Below are 21,035 nucleotides of genomic sequence, written 5' to 3' on the forward strand. Positions count from 1 at the left end.
AATATGTACTTTTATAATACTTTACAAAGATGTATATAGTCCAGAGCATATCCTGTCTCGATGATGATTTCTGATGGGAGTGATTGACAGGCAGATTAACCAATCAGAGAAACTCTTTGTGTCTAAACAAACATGGAGGCTTACAAGTTATTTCAGAGTACTTAAAGCAGATTTCTGTAGAAAACCCTGTATACTGAGGCCAAAGAAATTCTATTAGATTTTATCTAAATGATTCACCTTCCGCCCGTCCACATTTGCTTCTAAATACCAAACTGTGTGTTCATGGAGGCAGCACTTCCACTGATGCAGAAATCCCACTCATTTAGAAGAATCTGAGAAAAAAGTTTGCTACTAAATATGATACAAATTAGGTCTGTGTAAAATGTTCATGTGACCAAGAAGTCAGCACTGCACTGATTCTCTGGAGGCTTTAAATCATTTTTGTAGTCCAGATAGAACTTATTTGTCCATATCAGCAGCCCCATGCAGAATAATACAACTCCTGGAATAAGGTGAAAACAAGAATATTTTAGGAGAAGTCTTCTGTGTTGGCGAAACTCCAGATTATCTGATGTTCTGGTCTAGACTCCAGACCCTCCAGTATTTGAGCAGAGAGTAGGAGGGACAAGCTCTGATCACCTCTCCTACCATGACCTAACCGGAGAAAATATTTCTAATCATTATGAGCAATTGTGATTGCAACATCCAGCCGCCTCCTTCCCAAAAGTGAGTTACACTGAAGAAAAGCAGGAGCCTTTCCCGACATTGGGCCAGAGAAGGCTCCTCAACCGCCCAACAAACCCTCATCTTAAATAAGAACAATACAGCCACACCAGGATGCATTAATCTGTGCTCCAAACACTTAGGAAATAATACCAGTGCAATACAATGGTCTATTCTCCTCCTCTTGGGAGAACAGTGTCCTTGGTGGATGTGAACCTGACAACAAAACGATTTCACATTAGGTTTGAAAATGATCAGGAATCTGAAGATAAAAGTGTCATTTATAATTTACTGCTCCCTGACGTCCTCTGAGTTATTTAAATTTTGAATTGACTTTATATTTAGATTCAAAATGTAAAAAGTTGTGATCATAAAATGGACTATGTTTATGAAAACTGTCCACATCTTACTCTACAAAACATTAAAGTTGTGCTGTATGTAACTTTTCTGTTAAAGGATCCACCTTCTCGTTTCCATGGAGATTCATTTGTATTACACAATATGACAGGTTACAGGTCAGATCTATGGAAAAGCAACCCCACTCACAGGAGGAATAATACTTGAATAAATGTAAAATAGATCGATTTTACTGTTGATTACCGTTGAAGCTCGCATAATTAAATCTATTGATGTGTGATTAGTTTGTGGCGGCCCGTGTGCCAGAGCGGGTTGTACTGATCCGATTTTGAGCAGCTGTTTCTGTTTTTTCGTCTGGGGCAGGTCACTCCAGCTATGGGACTGTGCCAGTGCGTTTACCCCAATCACCAGGTCAACACAATGAAGAGGAAATCAACACGAATCCTGTTTACTCCACACCTCACAATGTGATATAATAAACATGTTTCCCCTGCAACAATGCACCAGCACACAATGGCCAGTCACATAAAATCAAAGGCGGCGTCGACTGAACTGGCTCTACTCAGGTGTACTCTGCGCCGTGTTCACCCATGTCCGACCACTGGGGAGACGCGCTCGTGTGAAGAAGTCAATGAGAGGAAAGCGATACCACTCGGAGTCAGTGATAAAATCAGGGCTGGTCTGGGGTCAAACACCCACCCGGCCTGTGTGAAAGTTCAATGCTTAACCTATTAAGAGGGGCCGCACCATCTGCTCAAAACGCACGATAAATCAAATGGGGCAGAAATTCAGCAGTAATAATCATGTAGGAGCAAAGAACTGACAGCCTGGTACAAACACAGCCCATGTTTATGATTATATTCACTTTACAGAATGGATTATGTACGTGTGATTAAACAGTTAAAGCTGCACAACGATACTTTTGAATATCTAACCACATGCTTTTACTAGATATAGAACTGGCTCTAGACTTATTGATTCAAAATACCATGAATTTCACAGCTTCAGACAATTCCAAACATTAATAAATCTAAATATTGTAGTAACATCTTTACAGAAACTTCACTATTTAAAGTAAAAAGACAAAATTCAGTACGTTCCCCCTCAACAGAAAGGTTCAGTGCTATGTTATCAGCTCCAGTTTTGTTTGTTTTTATATTTTAATTCACATTCAACAACAATAATTACTCGTTAACCACAATTAAACTAATTGTCTGGCTGCCTGGAAATATTTCTTTAATAACAGAACAGATTAGTCGATGAATCCAAATGGTCATATGTCAGACGAGGCTCAGCGCTGTGCTAATGTGTCAGTATAATTAATATTTTAAAAGGATTGATCGCGCTCAAATGTAGGCAGACTGGGTTAAATCTCAAAGCTGATTATGGGCTTAAGATGAAAACGAGACAGAAACATTTACATAAAATTACTCTTAATCACAATGTTGTCCAAATATTCCCACAAAGACGAGGTTGGATTTGGGTTACGTGCAGTGACATGCTCTTTGTTTTGTCATGCCCTCGAGCCTACAACGTCTACACGGTTTTAACACTTTCAGTTTTAGGTGTAAAATGTCAGCAGATGTGTCGACCTGTGGTTCAATAAAGAAACACAAAGTTACGAGCAAAAATGTAACTTTTTCAACAAGTATAAATGTAGAACACTGTCACGTCTGTTGCACCAGGACCACAATAATATAATATAATAATAATTTAATGTATAATAAACTGAATATGTGAAGCTGTGGGTGATGAGAGGCAGAGAAAAAGACATAATTAAAGACTAATTTAAGTATTTGTTTGACCATTAGCAACAAAATGAGCACAGGATTAAAAGAAGCATTACGTTGTTTCTAATCTGTTCTAATGTTGCTTCCTCGACACAAACAGACCTGGAGTTGTGTTGTTTTTTTTTGTTTCATTCACTCATGTTTAACACACAAACCCAACAAACACTCTGTTCCACCTTGTGATGTCATCATGTGGTGATACAGGAAGTGCTCCACTGTCTTTTTAAACTCCACACACCTTCACTAGAATCATTTGGATCATTTCAGCTCTGGAATTGATAATCACTACTAAACTAGAGGTAAAAAGGAACTGTAAACCTGGAAACTACCACTTCATGACATCACAAGGTGGAGCAGAGCATTTTGGGCCTTGGAGATGTTACAGACTAATAATAAAGTGTGACTCAAACATGTATGAATGAAACAAAACACAACTCCAGGTCTGTTTTTGAGACGGTAACAGCACTAAAACATGACTTAAAGCTCACGAGAGGCAATTCTGTGTAATTTACGACCTTTAGGGCAAACAAATTCTTACCTTTTCACTCCAGGAGAAGCGTGTGCGGAGGTGATATTAGTTCCTCTTAGTCACTTCTACTTAAAAATACAGTATGGAACCTGCTTCTGTTCATAGAGGTGGTATTACTCTATTACCTGGTATGTTCCAAGATACTGGTCAGATCTGTGGAGAGCCAAGCCTGCCTAGTTTAAAGGGATTCTGCAGAACACCGGTAATGACTGAACGTAAGTCTGATGACTGAGGAGCTGAACTGTTTAACGCTACAGGCAAAGCAAACATCTCTAGAGAAGCAGGTGGCAGCAGAACCTCCAGTAAAGTTACATATAGAGCATTATTTTGCATTTATAAAACTTGAGCATGGTTAATATGTTACTCTTAAGTGTGCGCTGTTATGTCTTTGTATAGAGTTATAAATCTGTATTCACATATGTCATATTATGGAAGCTGGATCTATCCTGGATGAAAGGTTCCCAGGCCCATATTGACAAACTGCTGTTTAAGCTGAGTTCCCATCCTGGTTTAACTGTCTCCAGTGGAAAACAGCACAGAGCTCAGTTCACAAAACACACCTGTTGAGTTTGCTGCTGTTTCTGCTGATGGTGCACCTGCCACAGCCCCACCCCCCTGCACCTGCCCCACCTCCCCTGCACCTGCCCCAGCCCCGTGTACCTGCCACAGCCCCACCCCCCTGCACCTGCCCCACCTCCCCTGCCCCACCTCCCCTGCACCTGCCCCAGCCCCGTGTACCTGCCACAGCCCCACCCCCCTGCACCTGCCCCAGCCCCGTGTACCTGCCACAGCCCCCCCAACCCCCACCCCCTGCACCTGCCACAGCCCTCTGTACCTTCCCCCTGCAGCCCCTGTCTGAGTCAGCATGTGTTCAGGTGCATGTGTTCAGGTGCGTGTGTTTAGGTTCATGTGCTCAGGTGCGTGTGTTCAGGTGCGTGTGTTCAGGTGCGTGTGTTCAGGTGCGTGTGTTCAGGTGCATGTGCTCAGGTGCATGTGTTTAGGTTCATGTGCTCAGGTGCATGTGTTCAGGTGCTTGTGCTCAGGTGCATGTGCTCAGGTTCATGTGCTCAGGTGCATGTGTTCAGGTGCTTGTGCTCAGGTGCATGTGCTCAGGTGCATGTGCTCAGGTGAATGTGTTCAGGTGCGTGTGTTCAGGTGCATGTGTTTAGGTTCATGTGCTCAGGTGCATGTTTTTAGGTTCATGTGCTCAGGTGCGTGTGTTCAGGTGCTTGTGCTCAGGTGCATGTTTTTAGGTTCATGTGTTCAGGTGCATGTGCTCAGGTGTGTGTGTTTAGGTTCATGTGCTCAGGTGCATGTGTTCAGGTGCATGTGTTTAGGTTCATGTGCTCAGGTGCGTGTGCTCAGGTGCGTGTGTTCAGGTGCGTGTGTTCAGGTGCATGTGTTAAGGCGTCACTATCACTGAAGATCATCAGATTGTTCCCATATTGTATTTTCTGGGATGGTCACCTCTGTGTCACTGATAAACTGCAGTGAGACAGTCAGACCTGAGTAAAGTTTATGTGAATTCATGTTTTACCCCTAATGACGTAATGACGCACTATTTACGCGCGCGCACTAATCAAACGTGCAAATGAAAAAAAGTATGAAAAGACTTCATGTAGTTGTCCAACTATGTGCCCGAGTGGGACGGTGTCCAGGGAAGAATCACGCCCCTAAACGTGGGGCAGGAGGAGAGGAGTGTCCCACAAGTCATTTTGAACTCGGAATCACCAGTGACAACATCTGAGCCCGGAGTTCAGCCGCGCACTTTCTCTGGATCTACTTCAGGATGAACTAAACTGTTTTTGTGAATCAACATTTATCTTTTTTAAGGAAGACATCATTCGGATCTATGAACAAACTCATGTGGATTTGTAAAACCCCTCTAAAGCAGAAGGATGCATATTTTGTTTGTTCTAACTTTATTGTGGTCGCTGATAATTACGCGAGGTGAGTGCGGAGGGATTTTCATGTTAAAATGTGAAATAAGTGATTAACAACAACAGACAGAAGCCTAAAACAGCTATTATAGTCCAACCAAGAAGGCCCCCTGCTAAACCTGCAGTCTCTAGTCTGGGGTCAGTTTTACTTTATTTGAAACACTTATACTTTTCATTCAAACGGCTGAAAATAAAACTGGCTGAGGCTACAGTTGCGCGGAGTAACACGTGGGTCCAGTGAGAGCAGAACTTTACGCACCTGTGGGTCCAGTGAGAGCAGAACTTTACGCACCTGTGGGTCCAGTGAGAGCAGAACTTTACGCACCTGTGGGTCCAGTGAGAGCAGAACTTTACGCACCTGTGGGTCCAGTTAGAGCAGAACTTTACGCACCTGTTGACAGCTCCTTGTATTTTGCACATTATAGCGCCCTCTTTCCAAACTTTATCCCTGGAGCTAAGGTAGACCTGCGTCTGGCCTTCTCAGCTCACAGCTCACTTTTCTCACTAGTATGAGAGCGCATGCCTTTCCACTTTGGATGGAGAGTGGTGTTTTTTTATATTCTCACAAAATAGTGCTACTGGCCAGAAGCTCATTCTTCAGGTCCAGCTGCCTGAGGGAGCAGGTCCAGACTCCTGTCAGGTCTCATCCACCTCACAAAACTACACTTTCAGGTGGCATAAGTCGCACCTACTGCTCATATTTGTAGACTTATACATTTGCCATTTAGACTGTCCCAGAGATAAACAAACATTTGGTACAGTGTGTAATAATACTCTGGTAGTTACATTGTCATCATTAGAAAAGTATTTTAGTTTGTCATTTGTTTATTAATTGTCTAAAGTTTTGGAAGTTGCTATAAAAGTTTTTATTTCCAGGCCAAAGATGCCAAATGCCCACAGAGAGGTGTTTGAACCAGGGGACTTGTGAACGGACTCGTGAAGGACTGGATGAATGCAAGTAAGTGAAACATCTGCCTCCGCTCAAATGATCAGCAACAAATGGGAGAAAAGTGTAGAAATATTGTAGATGTTTCAGATTTATGGTTGACATGTGAAGGTTGCAGAGGGTGACTTCTCAGCTAAGTGTTGCTATTTCAGGGAGCCAGTGGTCAGAAGTGAGTGGATATTGATGAGGACAGGGGTCAGTGTGGGAGAGTGTGTGTCTGGGTCCCTCCGCACTCGCCACAGACCAGTGCAGACCCTGAACCATGTTTTCCTTTCTTGTGCCGAGCGACAGCTGGGGTTGCCAGAAGCTCGGCCGCTATTGTTCTGTGCTGCGATTAATTCTGTGTGACTAATCTGGGTGAGGCTTCCCAGAGAGACCCTCCGACTGGGACCTCCTCTCTCTTACCCCTCCCCTCTCCTGGGATTTTGTCCCCTCAGTGCTCCCTGTCTCACATTCCTCCAGACAGATGGCAAAAGGTGTTGCTTCTACGTTTAGGTGGAAAAGTTGTGGATTTTGTTGTTGAAATTGGATTATTTCAGTGTGAAGGATGAGTGGATGAGTCTGGCCTTGAAACTATTTTGGAACAATAGCCTGCGACTTTCAAAGCTATTTCTGACCTGGCATGAGCGGCTCTGGTCAGTGTCATCTTACCCAAGTCCAATAATTAAACTGTTTGGGGCACAACTTGCACTGAACTCCAAAACCCAGCTCTTCATCTTGGCCTCCCGCCACATCTTACTTTGGCCTGTAATGTTATTCACAGCCCCCCAGCCCCCTGCCCTCCTCCTCCTCCTCCTCCTCCTCCTCCTGCTCCTCACTGGACCACAAAGCCATCATTGTACCCCTCACTGTCCTCCTCCTTCGCTTGGAGACAATTATGAGGCATGCTCCATCTCCACAGTTTAAATGGTTTTAGCGGGAACACAAACATTAACATTCAGTTGTCTTTGGGGGCTCTTCTGTTTAGTGTAATTAATACAACTCGAGGCTATTAGTTGAAACAAAGAGTTTATGAAGCAAAGTTGTGTTTATATATATGTGCTGCCGTAAGTGGTTTCTATCATTTTTCTCCCAGCGGCCCTTATTTTACCCATGTTCACAGTGTAACATCCTTCTACAGCCTGAGAAGCTTCCGTTTTATAAGGAAAAGTATTATGTGCTGGTCAATAAACATGTCATAGTGCAGTAATGATTATAAAGTACATTATAGGAGCAAAAAGTGAGCCACCCCTCATTAAATTTCACACAATTTAGTGTGGACCTTTTTTCCCCAGGGGGCCCTCTGAGAGTCACTGGGGACCCACATTTGGACTGTCACTGAACAATATAGTTTTTGAAGTGTCTGCAGCTTTATGCACTACTTTTATGATATTTAAAGACATTTTCAAAAATAATTCCCTTTATAAACATTTGTACTTCTTTAAACAAACGTCTGTTTTGTGTTCTACAGTGTTTAAACACATTTGTGCCAAATCTTATAAGTGTCTTTTCTGGGTCAAATGTTTGGTTTGGGTCACGTAAGAATAGAATGTTTCAGACTTATATTTGGTGAGACTGGCCTCCTCAACATTCCATACCATAAATACCATCTCCTCATATCGGACCTGGTCCAGAGCCACCTGGACTGAAGTTAATCTCCAAAGGACTTCACACAGACACCCCCCCCCCCCGAAGAAAGAGTCGCTGACATCAGCAGTGGAGCTTCTGTTAATGACAAAAAGACGATATATAAATGGTATCATTTCTGAATCAAACTTCTTCAGTCAGTTTCATGGATGATACACATGATTCACGCTCAGTAATTATTTGAGTGGTATCTCCAAAACAGCTTAAATGAAAGTCAGTCCTTGTCTTGGTGGTTCTGGGCTTCCCTCAATGGCACGTTTGTTTGCCATGATCAGTTGGGTCCATCTCCCCCCACAGAAGCCCACCCCTTCCTCAGTCCCTTTCAGAGTCAGGAAACAGCCTCTGAGTGGCTCAAGGGAAGAAAAGGTGCCATTTCTGATCATATCATCACAGACCCAGAGACACACAGTGCAGGGCTTTGATGCGCCGCTGCTGCTGGTGTTGGGTTCCTTTGGCAGGGTCCGGCTGCGGCTGGTGAGAGGCTGATGAGCCGAGCACTTTTCAATGGAGGCGTGGAAGTCTATGGAGAGGATTAGTGATATTTGAACCTTTCTGGTTGGCATATGCCAAGATAAATCTGACTCTTATCACAGCCTGAATGCACTGATGGCCTGTATGTGTGAGACAAAGGGCATACTCCAAATCAAACTTCCTGGTTTCACTTTTTAGGCCCGACCACCTGTCTGTGGGTTACATTATTACAAGGCACACAGGCGTGCGCTTGCCACAGACCAGCGTGCTGCATAATACCCATGATTACTTGTGGTTTTGCTCTTTCACATCACATTGAAACAGAGTTTGTGTGCCAGGTGTTCCTTTTGCTTTACATTTGAAGCATAATCGCACCTTACAAAAAGCTGCTTGTGCAGTTAAATACTGCCAACCATGAGACTTATACAAGTCATGGTTTATTTTAGATTATAAAAATATATTTTTAATAGATTTCCACTCCCCACATGACAAGTCTCTATTCACAGTACCAACCTGAGGGTCCAACTTCATTTTCAGTTCCAGCTCACACAGCCGTAAAGCTGAGTGGTTCCCAGGCCTTGTAAAGTAGCCAGTGGCTCTAGTCATTAGTGGTGCTATGACTTACGAGACATGTACACACACAGACACACACAGACGCACACATACACACACACAACGGCTCGCTTTAGGTCCTCGGGGGAGCTGACTCTTTCCCATGGGCTGTGTCCGTAATAGTTGTCCCAAATAAACAGGGTCTCTAATGAAGGCTGCCAGATGTGGGCTGGCAGGTCTCTTCTCCTGTACGATTAGAGAGGAAGAGAAATAAAGCGGCTCGTAAGAAGAGGGGTGGTGCTCTCCCTGTAATTTTTCAGCCAATGGGGAGTTGGTGGTAACTTTGGTTTGAGTTCCACAACAAACAAGAAGCTAATTTCTACCCCAGGTTTGGATTTGGGCCAAAAACTCTCATGGTCTAGAACATTACAAATACATTATCAAGTACGTTTGTTCTTTAGCGATTGCAGAGTTAAAGTTTTAAATTGGCAGGCAAGAAAAAACAGGAGCATGTAGGAAACTGAGGAGGAAGTGAGGAGGAAAGAGTTGAGTCCTCCACCCGTCCCTCCAGGGCATTGCTTTTAAGACAGATCAGACATGGCTAAAGAGGACTTAGCCTAAGCACAAAACCATAGAGTCAGGAAATGAAATGGGTGCAGGGAAGACGTAAGGGAGAAAGTGACTGTGAACTAACTAACCAAAAAAACTTTCATAACTAAACAATAACTAAAATAATGACCTTAAAATTTGCCTCTCTGGAGCATGTCTCACTTATAAAAACTCCTCTGCTTTTGGTCATTAGCTGTTGTCAGTGTTTTTAAATCATAATGATGGATGTTTTTTGGTGTTTTTTGGCACACATTCAGTAGCAGCCTCGTTCTGTAGCTACATCTGCCCTGGGTCTGACTGATAGAAACATGGCGGCTCATTTAACTCACACATGACATTCACGTACGGTTAGTTTCTTTACTTTTTCTTGACAAAATCCTCCAGTCACTCGCTCAGAGTGAGGGGAAAAAGTGTCCTTCTTTGAGCATCCAGCTTCATTCAAGAGAAAATTTTAAGATTGTCCCAGGAATAAAATCTCCAGCAGCGTTTGCACAGTCCAAACTTTCACCAGTATTGACAGTTTACCTAATAAAACAGGATGGTAGTTGAACACACAGACTGTCCCACAGAGCTTATTATTTGTTTAAAAGCACAACCTAAACTCTCTAATCTTCTTAGAGTTGATATAGTACATTATCTGAACTGCCTTTATAATCCGCACTGTACAGCTGTTAAAATCAGTGCTGTGTCCTGCTTTTGTTTGTGTACAATGCTCTTGTGTAACATAACATGCGTGTTGTGCAGTGGGCCCGTGTCTGTGTGACATCAGACTGACAGCAGATGGCAGATTGGCCCAAAACTGAGGAAAGCCCCTTCACAGTGACGCCTGGCGAAGGGTCACATGTCACCTCCACATCTGCTGCAGACGGGGGCAGTTACATCGCCGCCGCATCCTGTTTCAAGGGCCAGGGCGATTATCTGACGAGCACTGTGTTTGTGATTAGAGCCGACGAAAAGACTGAAATATAACTGGGAATTTAATACAACAATCATATGCGTTTCATAACATGTTTGTAAAGGCTATGTGCAGAATAAGACGGGGTGTTTTGTTGATTGTGGAGCGAATTATGTAAAAAAAACAAAAACAGCCTTTGCGATTTGCTAATTACCTCCATTCAAATTGCAGTTTTGATTAGATTGTGATTAATCTTGCAGCTTTACTTGTTGCTGTTGGATACTTGTAGTGACAGTGGACAAGTGCAGTGTCATGTGAACAATAGAAAGTGCAGAGCAGGGCTGACAGCACAGATAATAACAGTATCAGTTTGGCTAAAGTGGTAAATCTACTGTTATACGAAATCTGCCCCATGCACCTGATATTTGCTCTGCTCCTGATCTGAGCCCTTCTATTCAGGCCATCTTTATTTACCTTTCCAGCTGCCGAGTTTACCTGCTGCTATTAAGGAGATCCCGCCTGCCAGACCAGCAGATTTCTGTTGTTGAAGCAGCTGCTCTGTGTGGTACTATTTGTCCTGAACACAGTCAAGACAAAACGTCTCTGAATGTCTTTTGTCCTGTTTAAGTTCTGGGTCCATGTTTTTGGGGCTGTTGAGTTGTGTCCTTTTTGTCAAACTCTCAGTAGTTTATGTTCCAGTGTTTGCTGTAGGTGCCAGACCCCAACACCTGGATGTATTTGCAGACTGTGTGTGTGTGTATCGTGGTGCATAGTAGTTTTATTATTAAGTTTGCATCGTGTCTTGCACCGTATACAAACATAAATATAGGGTTTTAAATCATGAAGCTGCTCATTAAAAGATCAAATTCATTAACTTCAGAAAGAAAACAATCTTATTCACTCTTCACTTTCTAAGGCTGGGTCTTCAGGTATTAAAAAAAGTCTATCTGTGATAAAATAATAGCACTGTAGAAGATTAAAAGGCAGAGCCACTGCAGATAAATGACAAACTTAGACAGTGATTAATCCTAAAATATGTCAGAATCCAACAGTTCAAGAACCAGTGACAAAAATGAAGTCCTACTGCTCTTCTCTGCTTTTCTCACAAAGTGTTCTCAAAATATAGAGATATTTCCAGGCAGGGTGTTTCTTAGTAACTCAATAGATAGACATTTTTCAAGGTGTTGAAAGACTTTGGAGAAAAAACAAGAACAGTGACTAATGAATGAGTCAGTGTAGATGTTTGTAGGGTCTGTCTGTTTCACTTATTCCTGCTTTGTCTGTGTCTGTCTTTCTTTCTTGTTGAAGTCCACTGCGATTCTCTTTTTCTGATTTGGATGCACTTTGCTCTACTTTGGATTAGTGCAATTAATCAGCGTGTGTTTTTTAAATTGAGACGTCACAGCCGATCCTCTCTGTACAAGTGTATTTCAGACTTTGAAGGGATAAATTTGACCTGTTTTTGTGATTAAAAGTCTATATTGTTTATTCTTTATTTGTTTTAAAAGGTGCACTGTTTGTTTTCTCCTGTCTGTCACCTGCTCGTCACAGTTTGGTAGAAGCTGATCTATGTTTCATTCATTCAATTCCAGGTGATTTTATTTGCCTCATGAATCTAGAAGGTTTTGGACACTACACCTAAAAACATAGTGACCCCTTTAATAAAACAAAATCAAACAAAATTGAGGCAAAGATGTGATTCATTTTGCTCATATTTCCCTGGCTTTCTTGGATATATTTTATCTTTTAACCTCGGGACACAAGCTGCGTCTAATCTAATTGTAAGTGTAACTCTATTAAGATCAAAATGCATTAGTACACCACCGTATTTTCAGTGCACGTGCTGTTTTCCCGGGCTGGATAACAGCAGTAGGATGGGAGCCTTGAAGGGAAAAGGAGGCAGTGGACGAGGGAGGGTGAAAGACTGGCCCCGCAGCTGCTGTCTGCTCATTAACATGCGCACCTGCTCCCTACGGCCCTTTTCAGAGCCCTCGTGTGGCGCCTCGCAAACTGAGCCATGCACTCGCCACCGCTGGCCCTCAAACTCAGATCTGCTCTCTGCCCAAACCGCACAAACTCTGTATATATGTGATTGGACCATGACTCTATAATTCACAAGGACTTTTGATATAAACATGTTTCTCCGCACGTTTATACTGAGACTTTAGTGGCACAAGTATTTTATTTAATACAAATTATAGATGTCACTTATAGCCTCTGCTGATAAAAAACTCTTCTGTGTTTATGACAATACCACAAGTGTAAAGTATAATCTTAGTCTCCATAGTCTCCTCTTTTAAGGGAAACACTGTCGCTGTTATTGACTAGTTAGTTTGAATAAATAATCCAATTTAACGATAAACCAATCCCTGGACAAATCTCTGATAATACTGTACTCTATGGAGCAGCAGTAGCTCAGGTTGAGTCCACTGAGCTCAACGTTGGCAGCTCGAATCCCGCTCTTGACATATCCGTGCAATTCCAGCTCCCACAGATGAAAACTGTTGTTGCGTCCTTGAACGAGACACTTGACCCGTAGTGTGCGTGTTCACTGGTGTATGAATGTGCGTGTGAACGGGTGAGCAGTTCCTTGATATGAAGTGCTCTGGGCGACTTGAACGCTAAACAAAAATGTGACTATTTACCATTTATACAGACAGAAGTACATTACACAACAAAACTACAAAACTACCTTTTTATTTATTATACATGAGTACAGAAGGATTCAAAGTCAGGACCGTTGCCAATTGACACTTTACACCAAAGTTTTTCAAAGTCACCTGTATGAGGAAGCTGAAACTCATCAAAAGTGCACAGTCTTCATCGTTATTACACAATGAAAACAAGGCAGAGTGGACTGTAACATAATGTTCACAGGTGGACACGGTTCAGCTCTGGTACATGCCTCTGCTGTCGTGTTTATGCAGTGGGTAGTGTAGCATGTGATGTTTTCTTTTTTTTTCGTCAGACTTAAGGCGGGTTAATGCTGCTGTGTAAACGCAGTGAGGGGCCCTGGCATGGCCCAGGACACAAAAGCCTCTGTCCCCATGGGAATGTTTGGGGACAGTGTCTAGCAGCGAGTGCCGCGGGCTGTGCAGAAGTGCAGCTCTGGTCAGGTATTACAACAAGAGAACACATGAAAAATGGACTTTTATGAGATTTTAGAGACGTTATAACAGTGTTCCAGCATCATTATCTTACGCAGATTTATATTTGATTGATTCATGCATGTTTGAGTAATTACCCTGCATTTAATTACAGAAAATTGACGTTTTCACCTACCCCCTGTCTCCACCCACTGCTCTGTACTTACTTGATGTACAGAAGATTATTGAAGGGCTCAAAAATGTCACGTTGCCATTTCTCAACAATAAATACTCTTTTCAGTTCTGCAGTTTGAAAAAAGGAAGTCAGTGGAGCTGTTTCTTTCAGTTTTTAGATAAATAATGTGCTTTACTGTGAACAAACTCTACATATGTTATAGTTTCATACTGAATACATGAGAAAATAGCATAATATCTGTTTAAAAGCTTCCTCTGTTTGTCTTAAAATGTGAAATGCAGTGTTGTGTGCTGAGGCGTTGCATGTTCTTGTGCCCCCTGCATTGCTGTGTGAAAATGGGAGAAATCCTTTAGAATCTGATGAATAACTTTCACTGTTGTGGTGCCATGGGCCTTTGAAGTTTCCCATAATGTTGGCTGCTCAAACTTGTCCCTGGCATGAATGGGCGCTGACAAAAGGGTTGAAGTGAGTACATTTCAGCCTGAGAGCCGCTGAAGGGGACATGACTGCTGCCTTTCTTGTCTCCGAACTCGTTGGAAAGAATGGATTTAGCTGAGGAATTCTAAATAGTTCTGATGTTTTTTTATTCTCATCCCCTGCGCTATTGAGTAGATGCTTTGTGATTTTTTTTTTTCCTTCCCGGTGGAGCGTCCTTGACCACCCAGCGTTGACAACAGCATGAGGCGCTGTGATAGATAAGACAGTGTGGAAGATGCATGAGTTTACATACCACAAGTTAATACTCCTGCCCAAAAATAAAGCTAAAAACGTGTCTATTTGGTTTAAATAGATAACCAAAACCTTTTTAATTACCATTGTCCAAAATAGTACCTTTCAAGTTGCATTTTTTAAACTTAATAATAGATCAACACATCTATTTTATACCATAGTTATTAGAAAGTGGTAAATGTTGCAAATATGTGAAGCCAAACAAACCAAACTTTACTTTCAAAAGATGAAATTTAGCTAATACAACCACAGAAGTCCTGTCAATAATCTCCTGAGTTGTGTTTGAATAAATGTGTGTGGTCTAGTCTTCGGGAGCACCAGGGGAGCCCCACGGGACCCTCAACTCTGGTCATAGAAGTTGTGAATGTGTGAAGATGTGTGTCAGTGCAGAGTCTCTTTATGGGAGCCGTTGGACTCGGGTCACACTGGTGTTTATGACGCAAACATGTGAGAAACTTTCCCACTTGTCTGTGCAGGCCATGAGGCTCAACAGCCCTGATCACATATGGTTTAAGTCCAGATAGGTTTAATGTGCAGCCAAAGAAAGGACGTTGATTCCTGTGAGTGAGAATCATTGGGTAAAGAGTTTTCCTAAACAGATTCAATAGTTTAACAAGCTGTAAACAACAATGAACAGTAGAGCATTTATTAATAATCCAGTGATGCCTACATTGAAAAAATGTATTAAACTTTCGAACAAACTCCTCGATCCTCTCGGTCTCTGTGAACCAAAATTACACAGTTCCACAAAGATCCTCGGCCTTTGCTCAGGGCCTTTTCCATTTCAAACCATCAGACAGAGAATCAGCTCCAGACTCTGAAACTGTCTATAGATTTGAATAATTTTACTAGAAATTTGAAAAAGTACATTTTAGATAATCAAATGTGTCCACGCCCGTCTGGTTCATTTGTGAAGTTCTGTTTCACTGTAAAAACCTGCACTTAATTGAATTTTTAAATTGGTTTGGACTGAAGGAAACATCACGTATCAGACATGGGGACATTTATTGTATTTTCCTGCTAATGTCAATGATGAACTGTCTTATAATTCGTAATGAAATGTGTATTTTAATGTGTGTTCACCTGCCCAGACACTGCAGATGGAAAGTAACAGCAGCTAAATCTGGTACGAAAGATGTAAGATTAGTGAATTTGTACATGGTTCCTAACAAATACAGCATAAAGAAAAGAAAACATCATTTATAAAAGGATAAATTGCCATGAGAGTCTGTCTTTCTCTGCTTAATATCCGCTGTGCTTCACGGTGTCAAGTCCTTTCATAGATAAAGTGGCTTAAACGTATTTTCTTGTGTTCCAGGTGCCGTGATGGATTTGTAGGGAACAGATGTCAGTTCCACGACCCCTGCACCACTGCACCGTGTTTGAACGGAGGCACCTGTCGGGCTGTGTCCAAGGGCAACACCGTGGACTTCAGCTGCACCTGCAAACTGGGCTTTTCCGATCGCAGGTGCATGACGCCGCTCAACAACATTTGTATTAACTCACCCTGTCGCAACGGTGGCACATGCGAGCTCGAAACCCTTCAAACGTACAAGTGCCGCTGCCCTCCCGGATGGTCAGGTAATGAAGCAACTCAAGTGTTATTATTATTGGAGCAAATAACTGAAGGCCAAAGCTAAATGCGTTTTTGTTCACATAGGTAAATTATGTCAACACCCAGACCCTTGCGCCTCAAACCCATGTGCCAACGGAGGCCAGTGCTCCGCCATAGAGTCCCACTACGTCTGCTCCTGCTCGCCTTTCTTCTCTGGAAAGACCTGCAGACAAGATATTAACGAGTGCGACGCCAGCCCGCCCCCCTGCAAGAACGGAGGCGTGTGCATAAATGAGGTCGGCGGCTACCGATGCCAGTGCCCCCTGGAGTACACCGGCAAACACTGCGAGACACGATACTTCCCCTGCAGTCCCTCCCCATGTCTCAACGGAGGAACGTGTGTCCAGAAGGGAGACACCAGCTACGAGTGCTCGTGTGTGCCAGGTATCACAAGCATTCTGTTCTTTTATAGTCGTTAGCAGGATACGCTCATGTTTCTACAATAAAGCCAAAGCCACAGTCCTAAAGAGACAGTTTTGGACATTGTTGGTTTGTTTTTTGTTTGGTCGCTCTACAGAGAGATTCAGAGTTTACAGCTGCTCTATGTGACTTTTCTGGTGGAGGGTTGTGTCCATGGAGAGTATTAAACTCCTCTATCAAGCGAATGATGAGTTACAGGTCAGATCTGTGGAGAGGCATCTGTCTAATCCCAGGTCTGATCCATAGCAAAAGAAAAAAGATTTGATCCATAGCAGTTAACAGATTTAAATTTCTTTTTTTTTACTAAGATTGCATGTTTTTCCAGGTAGTTGGTGCAATAAAACAGGTGTAATTGAACAGATGCATTTAAAGTCTTACAGATTCTCCACCAGAAAAGTTACATAGAGCGTCTAGTTGGCAAAACATGGCTTAAACATGGATTAACGATGAACATTTACCTTGTCCAACATTCAGAAACAGAACAAAACACAAACAAAACAACAATGTGGCGAATGGTTTATATATTTGTATTTTTGAATTAACCTGCTTACACAGGCACAGTTATGTTTGTTACTTATTACATGAATAAAAAGACTGATATTTTTAATAGTTCTGTTGCAAACTGTGTTTCAACATCCTGTGGTTATCTGTTGTGTAACTGTATACATGGCAGTTCCCCACAAACCTTGGTGCAGTTGCTGTTTTCTGGAAGGGGACGTTAACTGCTCAACAGATGTCGAAATCAGAATTACCAGTATTACCAATAATATGGATAACTTTACACATGTATCTGTAACAGGTTTTACCGGGAAAAACTGCAACATCAACATTGACGACTGCCCAAATCATGAGTGTCAGAACGGAGGCACCTGTAAAGACGGAGTGAACACGTACAACTGTCAGTGTAAACCAGAGTTTACAGGTGAGACTGACATTAAACTCTGGTACCACTTGTCACAATAACACTCTGAACTGTGTTATTTTGCTTTATAAATATTCACGATAAACTACTTTATGACACAGTGACCCCAGCAAACCTTTTTAAACCATCTTAATAAAACATGAGCTGTAAAAAACTACAGAACACAACATTTAACTCGGCTGATATAGATAAAGATCGACCTGACACGATTTTTGAAGCACGTTATATCGATACAGAGATACACTACGATAAATGATAATATTAAAACTACTTTATGCCACTGACACAATAACAATAATCCAAGATAATCCCAGTAAACAGTTTTTAAATCGACAGTATCATTCAAAGACCTGAGGCGCAGCAAATAAATAAGAGAATGTACCAATAATGAGCCATAGAAGTCACTGATTTAAGCCTCAAAACAAAACAGCTCAAAACAAAAAAAACCTAAATCTTCCCACTTTTGCAAAGAAATTGTACACAAGATAAATATTTAAAATGGAAATATATATAGTTCCATGTTTCATATATATAACGATAAGTCGATGTGGTGGTTATCGTGACAGGCCTAAGTTTAAGTGGTTATTTGTCTCTAATGACGAATCAGTTATTCAGCTAAAAGTTATTGACAAATGTTCGTATAAGTCCATGACCAACAAAAGCTGAACAGACTCCCTCTGTTTCTCCAGGCCAGCTCTGCACTGATGATGTCGATGAATGTCTAATGATGCCCAATGTCTGTCAAAATGGCGGCACGTGTCACAACACCTACGGCAGTTATCAGTGCGTGTGTGTAAACGGCTGGACCGGAGACGACTGCAGTGAAAACATCGACGACTGTGCGAGCGCCGCCTGCTCCCAGGGCTCCACCTGCCACGACCGAGTGGCCTCTTTTGTCTGTGAATGTCCTCATGGACGCGCAGGTATTCTTTTCTTATAATAACCACTGTTTAGAGAAAGATAGAGATGTTACTGCTTTGACTAGAACGCTCCTCAGTGCGGCGCTACATTTACCTGTTTTTACTTATTATGGGGTCGCCTCCGCCTCCACAGATCTGACCTGTGACAAAAAAATATGCCAGTTCATCCGACCCAAAACGCCTATTCTTCTCTCTCTGTCAACAAGTTGTTCCTCATGAAGCTCCCCGATGTTCTTGTCTTTTTACTTTCATCACATCTGCTCTGAACTCTGTAGACCTGAAGTTGCCTCTCTTAAACTTTTAGAGATCGCAGAGAGATCGTTTTAGCCTTTCACAAGCTGCGTTCGTCTTCAGTGCGTTACACTACACGCCCTTCACAGAAAATGAATATCTGTAATATCGTGTGTAATATTTGCGTTGTTGTGTGTTTTGTGTACAAGGACTGCTGTGCCAGTTGGATGACGCCTGCATCAGTAACCCGTGCCAGAAGGGGTCTAACTGTGACATCAACCCCGTGAGTGGGGATCACTTCTGCACTTGCCCTCTAGGCTACATCGGAGCTTCATGTGATCAAGACGTGGACGAGTGCTCACTGGGTAAACCCTGAAAACGACTTTATTTAGAAGAAATTAGGGCTGTCACTGTTGATTATTTTAATTTGGTCTTTAGTAATTTGTTGAGGAGTATTATTGAGCTATTCGTGCTACGTCATCATCGTGTACAAAATGTTATAATTATCACTGTTACTGCTGCTTTTTAATTACATGACGTGTATAATTCTTGATGATGTTTTTTCCACAAATGTACTTTTAAATCGTTTTTACTCGAACCCCTGAGCGTCCTGCATAAGAATTTCAATCTTCTGGCCTTCTGTGTTTGCACAAACTGCAAATAAATGTTATATTTTAAAAGTTGCCAAGTCAAACAATCACTTCTAGTTGTGTTCAGACATATTTTTCTAGAGTTTTTTCTGTTGCTTCTTTTTCTTTAAACTGAACTATTGTGTCTCTTATTGTGTCCATTGTTTTTACAGGTCCCAATCCCTGTGAACACGCAGGAAAGTGCATCAACACCAAAGGCTCATTCCAGTGTAAATGTCAGCGTGGTTACGTGGGGGCTCGCTGTGAGCTGGACGTTAACGAGTGCCTGTCGACCCCCTGTATGAATGAAGCCACCTGCCTGGATCAGATCGGAGACTTTCACTGTATCTGTATGCCAGGTGAGACTACAGGAGAAAAGACAGAGAAGAAATGTACCACAGGGGTCAGGAAAGTATTTTTATATTACCTACAAGTGGTAAAGAGAGTTCATTCTTCACTGTGATTGGTTAATTCCATTTGTCACTCACGCAGAGCCTTAGGGAGGTTGACCAATAGGAGGAAAAGTGTCTTGGTTTAATCACAGAGCTGCAAAAAAACACTGAATCGTGATTTATTCTCCTTAATATAGACGTCTTAAAGTCTAATTCTTTCTTGTTTTTCTTTGCTAATTGCCCAGGTTACGAAGGAGAGTTCTGTGAAATTGACACAGACGAGTGCGCCAGCAGTCCGTGCCTCAACAACGGCAAATGTATCGACAAGATCAACAATTTTCTCTGCCAGTGCCCCACAGGTGAGGCTTTCGCGGTGCTGCTGACGGAGAAAGGGTGAGATGAGAACGCAGGGAGGAAGCCAGAGGTCCAGGGGGCGCAGGGGTCGATCTTTCCCTCCGTCTTCCTGCCTCGTACTTTCTCCCGCTCGAGCGCAAACACACGCACACAAACGCACACAAATACACACGAGTACGCACGCACAAACACCTCTTTAGACGGGCACTAATCCCAGCCTTGAGGCAGGCTTACACAGGCCTGGAGAGCCCAGAATGAACACAGCAGTCGAGGTGGGGGAAATCTATAGGGAAAGGATGTAGAAGTTTGAACTTTTATAACAAGTTTGTGTTTCTTAAAATAATGTATTCAAGTGATGATGAATGAGGAGAGCAATGATTATCTGGTTAGAAAAAGCACGTTTTCAACCCAAATGCTATAATTACGACTTGATTTGAGCCAGAACATGGATGATTTGAACGTGTTTTCCTTGAGTTTTATTAAATATAACGTATTTTTAAAAATCGATTGTGTGAAAGAAATCGGTCAAGTCCTCAGCTCGAGCAAATGTGTTTTTGGATTAGCATATTTTGAGCTAAACTACTGAGGTGGAAGTGATTTTTGCTTTCTTCCTTTTCGGTAAAATAGTGAGGCTTTGAATCGGGTGGATCAAAGGCATGCTTGGGTGGAGAAAGGCAAAATTCCTCCTGTTGAGAGAAGCAGTGAAAACAGAAGAAAGAGAAGGACTGTCCATGTGGAAGACGGAGAGGGAGGGAGTACAGCAGTGAACACAAAAGCTTTAAAACTGAGCGGGGTTTGAGAGCAGGAAACCTCAAGTGTTGGGGGCAGATGCACACACTGTTATCCAAATGCACACAGGGAGGGCCATGAGGGAGGAGGGCATTACTGACCTGCTTCAGATGTAAATGTCTCTCTTGCTCGCTAGGCCTCGAGCGAGGGTCCCCTCTTTTGATTTCTGGACATGGAATAGCCATGGAAACCCCGCTGAGAGGCATTGAAATGTATAATTCCAACAGTCTGGGGATTAATCCTCTTTTGGCTAATATACTTTATGTGTAACTCCATCATTCAGACCAGCTATTTCTGCGTTTATTAATATTGAC

The 21,035-nt window shown here is 42.4% G+C and overlaps 1 protein-coding gene across 1 annotated transcript in view; it reads left to right on the top strand.

Annotated features, from left to right (window-relative positions):
• The first annotated feature begins 5,116 nt into the window (after positions 1-5,116).
• Positions 5,117-21,035, top strand: part of LOC117375838 (neurogenic locus notch homolog protein 1-like) — a 30,317-nt gene continuing 14,398 nt past the window's right edge. The window contains exons 1-9 of the mRNA XM_033972166.2: positions 5,117-5,349; positions 6,216-6,297; positions 15,768-16,030; positions 16,110-16,448; positions 17,284-17,406; positions 18,096-18,329; positions 18,767-18,922; positions 19,360-19,545; positions 19,824-19,937. Of these exons, the coding sequence (XP_033828057.1) occupies positions 5,298-5,349; positions 6,216-6,297; positions 15,768-16,030; positions 16,110-16,448; positions 17,284-17,406; positions 18,096-18,329; positions 18,767-18,922; positions 19,360-19,545; positions 19,824-19,937 (1,549 nt within the window). The 5' untranslated portion in view covers positions 5,117-5,297. The remainder of the gene's footprint in view (positions 5,350-6,215; positions 6,298-15,767; positions 16,031-16,109; positions 16,449-17,283; positions 17,407-18,095; positions 18,330-18,766; positions 18,923-19,359; positions 19,546-19,823; positions 19,938-21,035) is intronic.

Source organism: Periophthalmus magnuspinnatus, chromosome 9 (genome assembly GCF_009829125.3).
Source record: "Periophthalmus magnuspinnatus isolate fPerMag1 chromosome 9, fPerMag1.2.pri, whole genome shotgun sequence".
NCBI classification, from domain to species: domain Eukaryota; kingdom Metazoa; phylum Chordata; class Actinopteri; order Gobiiformes; family Gobiidae; genus Periophthalmus; species Periophthalmus magnuspinnatus.